The sequence below is a fragment of the Myotis brandtii genome, unplaced genomic scaffold, assembly GCF_000412655.1.
Source record: "Myotis brandtii unplaced genomic scaffold, ASM41265v1 scaffold277, whole genome shotgun sequence".
NCBI classification, from domain to species: domain Eukaryota; kingdom Metazoa; phylum Chordata; class Mammalia; order Chiroptera; family Vespertilionidae; genus Myotis; species Myotis brandtii.
In genome coordinates this window covers 261900-278034 of record NW_005360548.1, presented here as the reverse complement: position 1 = coordinate 278034, position 16135 = coordinate 261900, and the positions used below count along the sequence as shown (strand labels likewise).

Genomic DNA, 16135 nt, shown 5'->3' with positions numbered 1-16135 from the left:
GAAGGGAGAGGTAGAGACAGAGAGAAACACTAATATGAGAGAGACACATCAACTGGTTGCCTTTTGCATGCCCTCGACCAGGGCTGGGAGCTTGCAACCAAGGTACATGCTCTTGACCAAAATGGAACCTAGGACCCTTCAGTCTGCAGGCTGACACTCTATCTTCTGGGCCAAACCAGCTAGGGCTATACACACTTTGAATAATTATTCATTCCAATGGGTTAAATCTGAAAAGAAATAAACATCAATTGAGCTATCAGCAGTTAAAGTGTGTATACATTTTTGGGGGACACTCTCTACATACGCCACGTAAATGAGAGCTCTTTGCATTACTCCATAATTTTAAGAATGTAAAGGGGTCCTGAGGCCAATAAGTTTGGGAACTCTTCCTATAGAGCAATGAAAATGAATCAATTATAACTACGACAACTGTGTCGTAGACATCGGGTTGAGTGAAAGAAGACAGACACAAAAGAGAATACAATATATGATTCTATGTTTATAACATCCCCAAACAGAGAAGACTAATCTATGGTAAGAGAGTCAGGAAAGTGGCCACCCCTGAGAGGGTAGGTCATGGTCTGTTCTTGACCTGGGTGCTAGTTAGACTGCTGGGTTGGTTTGTGAAAATTCGTTGAGCTGGTCACTTATGATTTCTACAGATTATATACCTCAATAAAACTTTAATAAATATTATGAACAACTGGTATGGCAGAACACTAACCAATCAATGTGCCCACTGATGTGAGATTATGTGACAGGCTCCAACCTTTTAGGTGCCCCTCTTGGGGAATATTCAAGGGGTCTAGAGGAGGAGCTAGGGTGGGAGTGGAGGGTGCTCAGGACAGTAGCTATTTCTGAGTAAATGCAGAAGTATCTCTGAGCATGTAAATGTCAGCCCAGCTCTATGGCTCTGTCATCCCCACTCCCCATGCAGTGAACAGCCTGGGAATCAGCGAAGAGCTGAAGGAGAAGCTGCGGGATGTGATGGTGGACCGGCATAAGGTGGCCCTGGGGAAGACCCTGGGGGAAGGTGAGTCCCCCTGGCACACATATATATCCCCCTGAACTAAGGAGTCCTTCACTTCCCCACGTCCACCCAACCACACGAAAATGCAACCCCTATAAACCCCCCTGAGGTCAGTGTCTCCCTCTGGTCCCCTACAGGAGAGTTTGGAGCTGTGATGGAGGGCCAGCTCAACCAGGATGACTCCATCCTCAAGGTGGCTGTGAAGACAATGAAGAGTGAGTCTGTGCACACATGTGGGATCCCCGTCCCCTAGCCTATCCTTCCCAATGCCCCAAAGGAGGCAGAAGAGCAGAAGAGTTAACAGCAAATTGGCTTTACCACAGAACCTCAGTGTTTCCAGGCAGGAAATGAAGTCCATGCTAGGTACTTCAACAGGAGAAATTTAATATGGTGAGATTACTACAAAGGTGTAGGAAGGACTGAAGGGACACCTGGGAGCAGTGACGCAACCTGGAGATTAGCAGCAGCAGTAGTCATTCCCACCTCTAGGCCTGAAGGGCAGAGGGAAGGAATGACCAGGATTACCAGAGCCCATGGCCAGGGACGCCTGTCAGGGTTTGGGAATCACAGAGTTAGCGGAAACCTCGTGGGAGCTTGAAACACAAAGGAGACACAGCCACCACCAAGGAAATACTGGAAGCCTTACAAGACCGGGTGAAATACCCTGGCTTCTCCCCTCCTCCTTCCTGTCCACCTGCCAGTCTCCCATTAGTGCTTCCCATTGGCAAAGTCCAACAACAAACCAGTAGGAAAGGGAGCCTGGGAAATGTAGTTTTCAAGGGCCAGCCCCCTGTGATACATAGCAGAGCAAGAAAGATCCGAAATGAGGTACACCTGGCTTCATCATTTACCAGCAGTGTTATCTCAGGCAAGTGACTATCCCTCTCTGAGCCTCCCATTCCTCATGTGGAAAAAAGGATCATAATGGCCCTACCTCCTAGGACAGTGGTCGGCAAACTGCAGCTTGCGAGCCACATGCGGCTCTTTGGCCCCTTGAGTGTGGCCATGAAGTTTCAATCTCACTGTACGTGCGCACCTGCACGTGGTATTTTATGGAAGAGTGTCGAGTAACACTCCCTCCACGTTCTGCGTGGAGTAGGGTTCGGTATCTGAAAGAGGAGCCGCACAACAAATGAGAGAAAAAAACACGAGATAATTTTGCAATATTGGGGGACCAGGCGGGCAAGGCCCAAAGGACTTCCACCGATGCTCAGGCCGCTCCGATCTTTTATTGATCTGGAGTAGCCCTTAGGGTAAGGAGGTTTCAATGACACACAGATCAGCAGACACTTTCCAGGAATAGGCAGAGTATCTGATCAACAATAATGAACAAGGATCTACATAAGTATCTAAGGAATTAAGGGAACTAAGGTGGGGATGATGCTTCATCTATTATTACCTAAATTAACTGGGTGGTTCCTAGATTAACTGGGTGGGGCGCAGTCCTGACCTTTGCTAGGACTTCAAAGGTTACTAGCTTTTGGGGGTCTCTGTCTGAACTCAGCTAGTGAAGACAATGAATGGACTCCGGCAAAGAGCCACACGCAAGGGGCCGCAGTTTGCCAACCACTGTCCTAGGATGTTGTGAGACAAAGCACTTAATGCTAGGTGTGGAACGTAGTACATGCAGTTGATGTGGACTGTGACTATACTATTTACATCATCAGAGAAGGTGCGAGCCAGTCCAGGGCCACACAGCACAGGAAGTCCACGGCAGGAAATCATTTCCATACAGGGAAAAAGCATAGAGGGTCAGGCTGGAGGTGAGGGAGGAACAATCCTTTCTGAATCACTGGGGCCAAAAGTTTGGGTTATGCAGTCATCACTTAGTCACTCACTCAGTTGTTTTTGAACATCTCCTATGTTCTTGACCTGGGTTTCAATCCCAACTGTGTGGCCTTGGGCAAGTCACTTTGCCTCTGTGAGCCACTTTCCTGAGCTGTAAAACAGGAAAAATCACACAGACCCCCACTGCTATTGGAAATGTGTTGGGACATAGCCTACTGTGGTGTGTGCACTTGGACCCGGAGTCTGACTTTGAATTCTGCCTATTCCTTCTGCAAGCTGTGTATGCCCTCAGGCAGGTTCCTTAACCATTATGTGCCTTGGTTTCCCTCCTTTAAAATGGATAAAATAATAGGAACACCTCAGAGGATTAAATGAGTTAATACATGTAAAATTCTGAGTATAGCACCTGGCACTTAACGGTCATGTTTAATGAAGAAGATGATGATGATGATGATAGTGAAGGAGAGGAGGAAGAGGGGAAATACTCCCTCCCCTGCTTCCCCTCTCATCCCCTCCTTCTTACCCTCCTTCCTCTCTCCCCCAAGTTGCCATCTGCACAAGGTCGGAGCTGGAGGATTTCCTGAGTGAAGCTGTCTGCATGAAAGAATTTGACCACCCAAATGTCATGAGGCTCATCGGTGAGGGACAGCAGATTTAGGGGGCCTACAGGCTTTGTGGAAGCAACACTAAAGGGAAGATCCCTCTGGCACTGGGAAGATCAAAGCTCCAAGCTCCCTTGTTTCCCCCTCCCTCAGAGCCAGCAAACTGCCCCCTCCTTCTCTCCCTCAGCTTGGAATGTGACCTGTGACCTTTCCCAGAAATAGCTGAGGTCCCCAGGAGGACTGGGGAAACATCCTTGGGAACAGTGCTGGAAATGTCTTCTCTGAAACTTGGTCCTTGCCACCCCTAAAACAATTTGGAGGCCAGATTTGAGGGAGAGGGACAGACTGAGCTGGGAGAGGGGGTGGCTTCCCTTTCTGTCCAGCTGGAGTGACAGGGTTGCCTGGGGGACTCAGGCGTCTGTTTCCAGGGTTCCGAACTAGATGGCTTCCCTGCACCTGTGGTCATCTTACCTTTCATGAAACATGGAGATCTACACAGCTTCCTTCTCTATTCTCGACTCGGGGACCAGCCAGTGGTGAGGGCATATAATCATCTACAAGTTTTAATAATCTACAAGTATTACTTGAGCACCTACCAGGTACCTGGTGCTACTCAGACACTGGGAAGACCATGGTGACCAAGAACTGGCTCTCATGGAACTGTCTGCCAGTGGGGGGACAACAATAAACAAGTTAACAAATAAATAGGCATGATGATTTGAGTACTAGGAAGGAATTATAGAGTAAGAGGAATGAGAGGAGGCCAGGCAATTAGTTTGGATAGACAAGGAGGTCTCACTAAGCAGAGGAGCCAGCCGGTGGGAGGTGGAGAGATCTGGGAGGAAGCAATCCTGAAGGGAAGATGGGCAAAGGCTTGAGGTGGGAACAAGCATGGCTTGTTTGAAGACTAGAAAGGAGGCCCCTGGAAGGAGTGTATGTCGAGGGCAAGAACAGTAGGAGATTAAGTCACAGAGGAAGGCAGAATGGGATTATATAGGGCCTTGTTAGAAAGGGTTAGATTTAATTCTTGTAGCCATGGGAAACCATTGCAGGGCAGAGCTAGGCACACACAGGAAGGAAAGGGGGAAGGAAGGAGGGATGGGTCTCAGGAACTCAACTGACCTCTCTCCTGCCCTGGTCCCCTAGTTCCTGCCCACTCAGATGCTGGTGAAGTTTATGGCAGACATTGCCAGTGGCATGGAGTATTTGAGTACCAAGAGATTCATACATCGGGACCTGGCCGCCAGGAACTGCATGTGAGTGTTGAGTCTTCCAGGGACACCCTAAACCAGGGGTGGGCAAACTTGTTGACTCGAGGGCCACAATGGGTTCTTAAACTGGACCGGAGGGCCGGAACAAAAGCATGGATGGAGTATTTGTGTGAACTAATATAAATTCAAAGTAAACATCATTACATAAAAGGGTACGGTCTTTTTTTTTTTAGTTTTATTCATTTCAAATGGGCCGGATCCGGCCCGTGGGCCGTAGTTTGCCACAGCTGCCCTAAACCCTATAGGGAGCTCCTTTCCTCCTTCTCAGGATGAAAGAGGGGGCTAGGCACACACACACACATACCCTTTGCACAGGTCAGAATTCAGGACTGGGATAGAGAGGTCAGCAAGGGGATTGGGGAAGGCTTCCTAGAGGTGATGGGCCATGAACTGAAATCTTAAAGGAGTATTTGAATGTGGAGAGAGAAGAGGCAAGAGGGTGGGCTCAGTGGGCAGCATGAGTGAGCAAAGGGGCAGAGGTGACCGATGAGGGTGGTGACATTTAAGCCTCATTTCTCTCCCTCTCTATGCTGAGTGTCTTGTCTGGGGCTGCCCTTGGGGAGGGGCCAAATTGGATAAGGAGACTAGACCCCTCCCCCCATTAATGGACTGTGTGTGTGTGTGTGTGTGTATGTGTGTGTGTGTGTGTGTGTAAATACAGGCTTAGAATATTAGTCTCATTACAATGTTGGACTCATAGAAATTGGAGCTGAAGAATCAGAGTATCTGTTATAAAATGTGTAAATGTTCACAACTCTCAGAAATATAGAAAATATTTTATTCCCCCCAACACTTTTTATTTTGAAAAATTTCAATCCTACAGAAAAGTTGAAAGACTTGTATAATGAACACCTATATACCCTCCTTGTTGAGATTTTGCCATTTTCCTCTATTCTCTTTTTCTCTCTCCCCTCAACCATTTGAAAGTAAGTTGCCAAGATGGTGACCCTTCACCCTAAATCTTCAGTAGGTATTTTCTAAGAATAAGGAATTATGCCTAAGTAAAAACAGTAATTCTGTTATCACATCTAAGAAGATTATCAATAATTTCGTACATAATCTAATATCCAATCCATATTCAAATTCTTCCAATTGTCTTCCGAAATATCTTTAGGGCTATTTTTCCCTCTAAAACAGGACCTATTCAAGGTTCCCACATTGCATTTGATTGTTATGCCCCTGTAGTCTCTCTTATTTATTTATTTATTTTTATTTTTAATTTATTATTTTTCAATATCAACTTTTTCATTTTTATTTTAAATATATTTTTATTGATTTCAGAGAGTAAGAGAGAGGGAGATAGAAACATCAACAATGAGAGAGAATCATTGATCAGCTGCCTCCTGCACACCCCCTACTGGGGATCGAGCCCACACCCAGGCAAGTGCCCTTGACTGGAATTGAACCCAGGGCCTCTCTGGAGGGCCGAGGTGGGAAGGACACTTCTCAAAATACAAATACATTTAATATGGAAGGAACCAGGACTGTTTTAAGGGCATTCACATGCCCAAATCTTCCCCACCTTCTCCCCAGCTCAGGGCCTAGACCAGGGGTGGGCAAACTTTTTGACTCGAGGGCCACAATGGGTTCTTAAACTGGACCGGAGGGCCGGAACAAAAGCATGGATGGAGTATTTGTGTGAACTAATATAAATTCAAAGTAAACATCATTACATAAAAGGGTACGGTCTTTTTTTTTTTTTAGTTTTATTCATTTCAATCGGGCCGGATCCGGCTCGCGGGCCGTAGTTTGCCCACGGCTGGCCTAGACTCATAGAGACTGGCAAGCACACTGACCCTCCATCCCCAAAGGAAAATCTGGACTTGTGCCCCTTCTCCTTCCCCGCAGGTGAAGAGCTTAAGCAGGGCCTCGTCTCAGCTGGCTTCAGCCTGAGCCATGCAGTCTTCCAAAGTATTACCCTGGTCATTGTTATGTAAAAGCATAACTTCCTTAATGTCTTTCAGTTCAAAACCATTTCCTTAAATTTGCTAATTAATTGAAGGAACTCCATCATATTGTCCTCTGAATATTGGTGTATTTCCAGAGCCTCTTCCACTAAAAGAGGGTCGAAGCCCTTCCCACAGAGCTGTCTGTATACAAAGATAGTCAAGAATCTGCTCAGATTTCTCTCCTTTCCTCTTCATGGCTCTCAGGACATACTCATATGAGTAGCCCATGTTGACCACTGTCTCCACACACTACTGCTCACAGGGGACAGCGTCTGCAGGTCAGAATAAGACTGGGGACAGCTGGGAGTGTTGGGCACTTGTGACATTGAGAGATTAGGAGGTGTGACCATGGGACTTATATTTGGAGGTGACGATTCTTCTGTACACACAGACAAGACAGAGAGGGAAGGCATCTGGGAAATCATATCAGAAAGGGTCAGGTTTGGCACCTCTGTGCCACTGTCTAAGTTCAAAGCTGAAAGCCCAAGATTTTGATGCCCATTGAGCTCACTGGCACTGCTTTGGGTGGAAGGTTTTAGGGAATTCTGGAACGTGCCATTTCGGAGCCAGAATGTGTTAGGAAAGTGCTTGCTAGCTTGGCTGTCTTCTGATTGCTGTAATCAGAGTTAAGTTTGGGGAAGGACAGGGATTTGATATTGCTTATTGCAGGAATGGGGGGGAGGGACACTTTGGAAGACAGTGACATCTTTTCACAGTTGCCCAACTGTGGTAAGGTTATAAAGCCATTGGGTTTATGAAGAGGCTTGAAATCTAGTGTTGCCTGCTCCAGGGATGCCTGTAATACAGACCCAGAGCCTCCTCTAAGCAAGTTACTGTCCAATAACAGCCAGTGGTTCCTACCAGAATGTTTCTCAGCTCTTCCTTCTCATCAATAATTTTTAACTCGAGATTATCAAATGGGTCTTCTTCATACTCAAAGTCAACAGGATTGAAATCTGCCTTTGTGTGGGGTGAGCTGAGAACTTTCTGTTTCGTGGCACTGCTGCTGACCCGAGTAGGGGTGAGGATGCTGTTGTGCTGAAGGTGGCAAGGATGGGGTTAATAGGAAGTGGCACTGTGGCTGTGCTGTGAGTCTTGGGAGGCTCATTTTGATATCGCCTTCTGGGCCACTCTTAGAATTCACTTTAGCTTCTGCTTCCTCAACCTTACCCTCTGCTTCCCGCTGGGTCTTGGATTTTCTTAATATCTTCAGCCCACTCAATGGTTTCATTTTCCAAGGAGAAGTCATACTGTACTTCTCTGACAACCTGCAAACAATCAGGCAAGGAGAAGCCAATAGGTAGACCAACTTTAGCTGGTGTTTTGAATTTGTCTCCGATCTTAAATGGGACATCATCAAAGCAACTGAAAGTCCCATGAAAATCTGCACTCAACTTAGAAACCATTTAGAACCTGAACGCCGCTGCCACCGCAGCTGTCCCAGAAGCCGAAAGGTGCTGGCACCACCACCAACTGCCTAGGCTCGGTCCCCGCTGAGCTCCTGATGGCCCCTCGGGAGAGCAAACACCACCACCTTCAACTCTGCTGACCCAGGGCTAGGTCATCACCACAGCCACAGCCAGTACTATAGTCACCATCTTGAAATCCTCCTCCCCTCACTGCTCTGCTGTCCCTTATCCTTATATGTCACACAAATGAGACCATGCAGTTTGTACTCCTTGGTGTCTGGCTTCTTTCGCTCAGCATGATGTTTTTGAGATTGGTCCATAGTGTGTGTGTGTGTGTGTGTGTGTGTGTGTGTGTGTGTGTGTGTGTGTTTCAGTGGTTTGTTCTTTTTTTTGTTGTTTTCTGTATAATATCCCTTGTATGGGTGTCCCATAATATTCTGTTTCTTTAATCTGTGCGCTGATTCCATGGGTGTGTTTGTGAAAATTCAGATTTGTGCATATATATTATACATCAAGAAAACAGTTTTGTTTTGTTTTGTTTTTAAAACAGATAATCAAACTCAAGGAGCTTAGGAAGGACTTTAGAATCTGGCAAAAAGCCAGAGCTGGGAAGGCCCTCAGTAGCTTTTTGTCCCGCCCTCATTTTATGGAGGAAACAAGAAGTAACACAGTTCCTTCCAAATCTGGGGCAAGGAGGAGAGACAGGCCCTAATCCCAAGCAGGACAGCCAGGGTGGAGATAGAGATGTCTGAGAGTGAGAGTAGGCTTCCTGGTGGAGAACCCATGTCATGACCCTGTTCCTCTCCCCAATCCTGGCAGGCTGAATGAGAACATGTCCGTGTGTGTGGCGGACTTTGGGCTCTCCAAAAAGATCTACAATGGGGACTACTACCGCCAGGGACGTATTGCCAAAATGCCAGTCAAGTGGATCGCCATTGAGAGCCTGGCTGACCGCGTCTACACCAGCAAGAGTGATGTGGTATGTGCACCTCTGATAGGAGTGGGTACAACAGGAGGGTGTGGCCTGGTCATCTCACACTGCACCTGGGCTCACAGGGACCTGTCCACGTGGGCTACTCATGTCTGAGTTATGGTGGGTGACTATGAACAGTGTTGTGGACATGCTAGGGATGTGGACAGGTCCATGTGTGCATGGTGGCAGGTTCTACATGGGACATATAGACAGTTAAGGCTATAAGAGGTGGTGGTAAGTATGTATACATGTGTATAGGCAGGCTGTGGAGGGTGACACATGAGACCATGTGTCCATTAAGTGTGTAAATGTGTGCATGGGTGAGCATGTCTGTGTGCACAAAAGTTACCTCTATGAGGGTGTACCTGTGCCAAAGTGGTCCTGTGAATAGCTGTGATGCACCCACAAAGATAGCTATGTGCACATGTGTACATAAATGTGTGTTCAGGGGTGTCTTTGTGCAGGAGAAACACTCTAATTCTCTCCCCTCTGCCCTCCACAGTGGTCCTTCGGGGTGACAATGTGGGAAATTGCCACTCGGGGCCAAACCCCATATCCAGGAGTGGAGAACAGCGAGATTTACGACTACCTGCGTCAGGGAAACCGCCTGAAGCAGCCTGTGGACTGTCTGGATGGACTGTGAGGACCCTTAGGTCCCCCTCCCACCATCTCCACTTAGTCCCAGATTTCACTCCAAAACATATCCAGGACCCTGTACAGAATCCCTCAGACTGTTGAGGAGGCCACCTGCCCTCCTCACCACTGCTCCACAGGGGTGTGAATTAGCAAAAGGTGTCCTTTCCTCCTTTGCCTTGTGCATGGAGTGCAGGCTGGATCAGCCTCTTCAGCCAGTTATCCATGAGCAGTGAATAACTACACAATCTTACCTGGGGGCTCTGCCTCTGAGACTCCCCCACTCTCAAAGAATTCTAATCCATCCCAGACTCCTGAGCACCCACGCTTTCACCAGATGCTCTTCAACCCCCAGGACCCTCTGTAAAATCCTTCAGGTTGTTATATCGAGCTTCCCCAAACCCTCAAGCCTCCTCTGAGATGCTCTCAGGCTTCTTTAGGACGGCGCTTATCAAACTTTGTCGCCTGTTGACACCCAGAGAGCAGAACATTTATCCAGCATGATGTTGCTGGGCCTGCAGGCTCCCCAGGTCCTCCTTGGGTGTCCAGAAGCTGAGGGGAGCAAGAATAATAGCTAGTGTTTCTATAGAACTTACTCAAAGGCACTGTTTTAGGCGCTTTGCATATATTAACTCATTTGGTCCTTAAAATGGCCACATGAAGTATTATTATTCCTATTTGCAGGAGAAGAAACTGGAGCCCAGAGATGGTAAATCACTTGCCAAAGGCTGCATAGCTAGTGTATTAGTTACCCATACCCCTAAATCCAGTAGCTCAAATTAAGAAGCATTTATTGCCTTCAGTTTCTGAAGGTCAAAGTCTGAGAACAGCTTGGCAGGTGATTCTGGATTAAGATTTCTAATGAGGTTACAGCCAAGATTCAGGGTGATTCTGAGTCAGGGTTTCTAATGAGGTTGCTATCAAGATGGGGTTGCAGCCATCTGATGATTGGGACTAGAAGATTGTTTTCAAGGTAGCTCAATCACATGGCTATGGCAGGAGGCCTTAGTTCTTTTCTATGAAGACCCTGCCATAGTGCTGCTTGAGCTTCCTCACAACATGGTGGCTGGCCTCACCCAGATGAGCATCCTATGGGAAAGAGCAAGGAGGAAACCACAATGCCTTTTACAGGCTAGTCTCAGAAGTCACACACAACATCACAGCTGTAAGTCAGAATCAAGTCAAGAAGTCCAGTCCACATTGAAGGGGAGGGAAATTAGGTTCTATCTTTTGGGGAAAAGAAGAATGTCAAAGAATTTGAGCACATATTTTAAATCAACACAGCTTGCAAGTCTTTGATGCCAGTCTGTTCTGGGGAGCCACACTGGAAAGCTCTGCTGTAGCAAACTATCACTAGAATACCATCCCATACGTAGAGAGGTTTTCCAATACCTTTTTCAGCTCCCAAGTGTCCCAGAAATCCTTCAGAAACTCTTGAGAAGTCTTCAGTCCCCATAGATACCCCCAACTGTAATAGTTCCCTCCAGCCCCATGAAATGTCCTTGGTCCCCTTAGTGTCCTTAATTTCCCCCTAACTCTCAGAATGTTCCCCTTCTAAGTCCCTGCTCAGTCTCTCACCGCTCACTCTGCTGTCCTAGGTATGCCCTGATGTCCCAGTGCTGGGAGCTAAACCCCCAGGACCGGCCAAGTTTTTCACAGCTACGGGAAGATCTGGAGAACACACTAAAGACCCTGCCACCTGCCCAGGAGCCTGATGAAATCCTCTATGTCAACATGGATGAGGGTGGGAGTCATGCTGAACCACTTGGAGCTGCTGGAGGAGCTGACCCCCCAACCCAGCCTGATCCTAAGGATTCCTGCAGCTGCCTCACCGCGGCTGAGGTCCATCCTGCTGGGCGCTATGTCCTCTGCCCTTCTACAGCCCCTGGCCCCACCCTACCTGCTGACAGGGGCTCCCCAGCACCACCAGGGCAGGAGGATGGAGCCTGAGACAACCCTCTGCCTGGGACTTCCTCTCAGGACCCAAGCTAGGCACTGCCACCTACGTTCCCATTCCAGACCTTACTCACAACTGCAGCTCTCTCTTCCTACCAATTCCACTTCCATCTCACACAAATCCTCTCACTTTCCACATCTTTGTGTCCCCGTGTGTAAAAGGAAGGGGTTGGACTGCAATCCCTAAGCTTCCTCCTAAGTCTAACATTCCAAGATTTTGGATTCTAAGGTTTAAAGAGCCTAGGTTCTGGGTTTCAAAGACGTTATGAGCCTTAGGTTCTAAGGACCTGAAATTCCAAATTATCTAATTTTAAAGTGCTAAGGTTCTAGACATGAATGCTCTAAGGTCTATATTTGAAAGTTCTGAGATTCTACGGCCCTAGATTTTCCTGTTTTTAAGATTCTTGATAAAATCTGTAAGTTTTGGGGTTCTAAAGTTCTATGATTCTAGGCATAGGAACTAAGACTCAATGATGCTAGATTTCATTTTCCTTAGGGTATAAGACTCTAGGTTCTAGAATTCTATAATTCTAGACATAGAGGTTTTAAGGCCTAATGTTCTAAAATTTGATGTTCTAAGCCTCTTAGAGTATAAATCCCCTGGCTGACTCTAGAGTCTACTCTAGCAGTGGTTCTCAACCTTCCTAATACCACGACCCTTTAATACAGTTCCTCATGTTGTGGTGACCCCCAACCATAAAATTGTTTTCATTGCTACTTCATAACTGTAATTTTGCCACTGTTATGAATCGTAATGTAAATATCTGATATGCAGGATGTATTTTCATTGTTCGCGACCCACGGGTTGAGAACCGCTGCGTCTAGAGCATAAGGGCTTCAAGATTTTATCCTTTCAAGTTCTAAGATTCTAATGATGATGCCCTAGCTGGTTTGGCTCAGTGGATAGAGCGTCGGCCTGCGGACTGAAGGGTCCCAGGTTCGATTCCGGTCAAGGGCACATGCTCGGGTTGCGGGCTCGATCCCCAGTGTGGGGCGTACAGGAGGCAGCCGATCGATGATCCACTTATCATTGATGTTTCTATCTCTCTCTCCCTTTCCCTTCCTCTCTGAAATTAATTTTTTAAAAAAATTAAAAAAAAATAAGATTCTAATGATGGTCAATTAGAGTTTCTAAGGCTTTATGATCCTTGAAGCTCTTGTTATGAGATTCTGGATCCTAAAGGTCTAAGATTCTAGATTCTGCAATTCAAAAGTTCTAAGAATCTACAGATGGAGGTTCTAAAGTCTAATGTTCTCAGATGTGATGTTCTAAGACTTAGTCTAAGAACCTAGATTCTCTGTGTCTAAGATTCAAGATCATATGTTTCAAGGTCCTAGATTATTAAAATCTAAGATTCTAATATTAAGTTCTGTATTCCAAGGCACTCTAGATTCTATTGGTCCAAGATTCTGGGTCCTCAGCATCAAAGGTATAAGACTCTACAGTTAGTTGTGATTAACTAGATACCAAAGTTCTAATAATTTCTAATGTTGGACACCTTTAGGCTCTATGTTGCATTCTGCCTTTCTAGGATTTTAGTTAAGGGTCCAAGAATCCATGATTCTAAATCTTAAGATTCTAGGCACTGCAGTTCTAAAATTCAAATGTAAGGTTTTAAAGGTCTACAGGTCTTGAACTCCAAGGTTCCAAGGTTCTAACTTTATAGTATTCTTCCATGTGACCCTCCCGAGCCACCTCTGCTTCCTCCTCCCCTCATGTGGGGTTTTCCCCCCTCAAGCCTGTGCAATGCATTAGGGAGGCCTCCTTTCCCCAGGGGACAATCTTCCTCCTTTTGGGCCATGCTGCCCGCACCCTGAGCCAGTCCCTCATATCCCCCTGTACAGAGTGTGGACTCTGACACCTCCAAAGGGGCTTATATCACATAAAACTTTGTAACCACACTTCTTTCTCTTGTCTCTCTCCACAATCGTGTGGTCTCTCTGGAACTCAGTTTCCCCGTCATAAAAAGAAGGGTTTGATGGGATCCAGGAGAGATCTTTTAAAGAAGATAGAAATGAACATGCACATAGACAAAAAGTCACACAAAGAAAAGCAGACTCTCCAAAACCCCTACTGAGGAATAGGCACATAAATACAGGGTCACATAGAGACACCTATTAATGGGCATACACCTGGTCACAAATACAGAGATACTGAAATTCAGACACATAGAGCAACAGAGACAAAATTATAGATACAAACAAACATGATGCACAGGCAGATACTCACCAACATTAGGAAGAAACTAAAGTAACACAAAGAGTACAGTTACACAGAGACATAGAGTACAACAGGTACTCACAGACCCAAACATTCAGATTCACATAGCAACACAGGCACAGGATATCGCCAATAATCTCCAGCCCACAAAGGAACTCCTGCCGAGACAAGCCCACACTGTGTTTTGCATGCAGGGCGGACACAAGTTCCTGGGTGTGTCCCACCGCAAATGGAGGAGCCCTTGGCAGCGCCCGGACGCCCCCCGGTGGCAGCTCCTGGACACTGACAACAGTTCAATCTGGGCCACAAACTTTTTTAGGATAAATCTGTGGGAAGCTGGGAGGAGAGAGGAAGTCAGACGTTACGTTGGCCAGGGGCGGGGTGTCTGGATTGGAACCTCCGGGCCCACGTGAGTGTCTGTCCGGCTTCTGAGTGGGTGCTGTGTGTCTAGGTTGCTGTAGTGTAAGCTTGTGTTGTAATATACCCCGTGCCTTTATCATTTGGCGCCTCCTGCCGGTGCGGATCTTAGCGGGCATATCTACACTGCAGTTTGATGTATTGTCCCTTGAATTGATGCATGTGATCTGATCTCACCGTCACATGTTTATCTGTGTTGTGTGTGCCTTTGTCTACATAGGGGTTGTGTGTGGCTTTTGTGGGTTTAAGGTAAGGCTCAGTGGGCAGCCGGCGTTTACATGTGTATCTCAGTTGTATATCTTACAGAAGTTTTGTGTCCGTTCAGTTCCAGGCGACAGGTGGTGCAGGGTTAGATACTGTGAAACTGGCGCTCATATTTAGCTCAAACACACAGGCTTAGCTACCACCGACCTGTGTGTTTGACTTGTCAGTACAGACGCCAAACAGCCAGATATACTGAACAGCAATTTAAAGGATTTGGGGTAGAGACCCGAGAACTTCTGGAGGCCTTGGGCGGGGGAGGGGGGGGGGCGGGGGGATGGCTCTATGGTCGCATGCAGAGCACCCATAGGAATACCAACCATAGAGGAAGATGGCAGCGAAGCTATAATCGTGGCAGGAGGCGCCCTGAGATTTACTTTCAAGGGGAGAGGGTGCGATTTCCTTTACAACTTTTCTCACGCTGTTAGTCTACTAGCCTCTATTATCAAACCTTCAGGATTCACTGAAGTCAACTAGTATTTCCAGATCAAGAATAACTTATCTAGCCCAGCCGGAGTGACTCAGTGGGTGAGCATCTACCTATGAACCAGGAAATCATGGTTGGGTTCCCGCTCAGGGCACATGCCCGGGTTGCCCCCTCGAGCCCGTGTGGGTCGTGCAGGAAGCAGCCGATCAATGATTCTTTCTCATCGTTGATGTGTCTTTCTCTCCCTCTCCCTTCCTCTCTGAAATCAATAAAAGCTTTAAAAACAAAAAAAGAATAACTTATTTACTTAATCACTAGCTCATATACCTCCCTCCACAGTGAAATTTGTGAGGCTATCCGCTGAAGAATAGCCAATCTGGTTAGTTTTTCCTAAAGCGACCCAACTGTACGAGCTTTGGTGAGATAAGACAATAATTGCGATTGGTGGACAGATTGTTTTGAAACCGCCCTAACGGCAAGGGGCGAGTCCCTCGTGAATTCATCTCTTTCCGGTTTCTTAAAGGCAATCGTGAAAGAGGGGGTGTCTGTTGACCCTCCACTTCATTGGTTCTAGTGAGTTTACCCGCTTGGACTCCTCTAGGGGCGGGAGATTTAGACCAATCAGGATATGTGTTACAGAGACACTACTTTAATGCTGGGGCTGCGCAGGAAAGGCTGTGAGGCGCGCTCATTCTGAGATCTCATCGCTGATTGGCCTAAATTCTTACTCCCTTTACCTCATTCGACCCTACGGGAGCGAGTGCAGGGTCGCTACCCAATCACCGTGCGCTCCGCCTCCCGCCTCTTCCCGCCCTCCACTGGGGCCGCTGAATCGACGTAAGCCAACGCTTCCTCCCCGGCAGCTCCTGCGCTCTTTCATCGACCAGCTTTTGAAAGGCACTTTCTGATTGGCCGAGTCTCGGGCCCGCGCCCGTTGCTCCCAATGCGGTGGCCAATTGGCACCCGTGTTGCACAGCATGGAGCCAGGGAGGAGGGGGAGGTGGCGGCGGCCATTTTGAGTTGCCGCCGCCATTGGAGTGAGCCCCCCCCTTTCCCCCTCGCCTCCTGACAGTAAAGGTTTAAGGGGGACAGAGCCCTGGGAGGCCGGGCCGGGCTCGGGGGCCACCCCGGGGGCCCGGGCCATGGATGTGCGCCGTCTGAAGGTGAACGAACTTCGGGAGGAGCTGCAGCGCCACCT

General features: G+C 47.4%; 1 protein-coding gene and 1 pseudogene across 4 annotated transcripts in view; one reads left to right on the top strand and one right to left on the bottom strand.

The window, feature by feature from the left end:
- AXL (AXL receptor tyrosine kinase) overlaps positions 1 to 12303 on the top strand; it is a 28591-nt gene extending 16288 nt beyond the window's left edge. For all 4 annotated transcript variants that reach the window (XM_005868771.2, XM_005868773.2, XM_014541709.1 and 1 more), the window contains 8 exons: positions 938 to 1033; positions 1168 to 1245; positions 3364 to 3456; positions 3835 to 3956; positions 4567 to 4676; positions 8869 to 9028; positions 9525 to 9661; positions 11254 to 12303. In XM_005868771.2, the coding sequence (XP_005868833.1) occupies positions 938 to 1033; positions 1168 to 1245; positions 3364 to 3456; positions 3835 to 3956; positions 4567 to 4676; positions 8869 to 9028; positions 9525 to 9661; positions 11254 to 11605 (1148 nt within the window). In that variant the 3' untranslated portion in view covers positions 11606 to 12303. The remainder of the gene's footprint in view (positions 1 to 937; positions 1034 to 1167; positions 1246 to 3363; positions 3457 to 3834; positions 3957 to 4566; positions 4677 to 8868; positions 9029 to 9524; positions 9662 to 11253) is intronic.
- Positions 6543 to 8102, bottom strand: LOC102242758 (annotated as a pseudogene).
- Positions 12304 to 16135: the final 3832 nt, after the last annotated feature.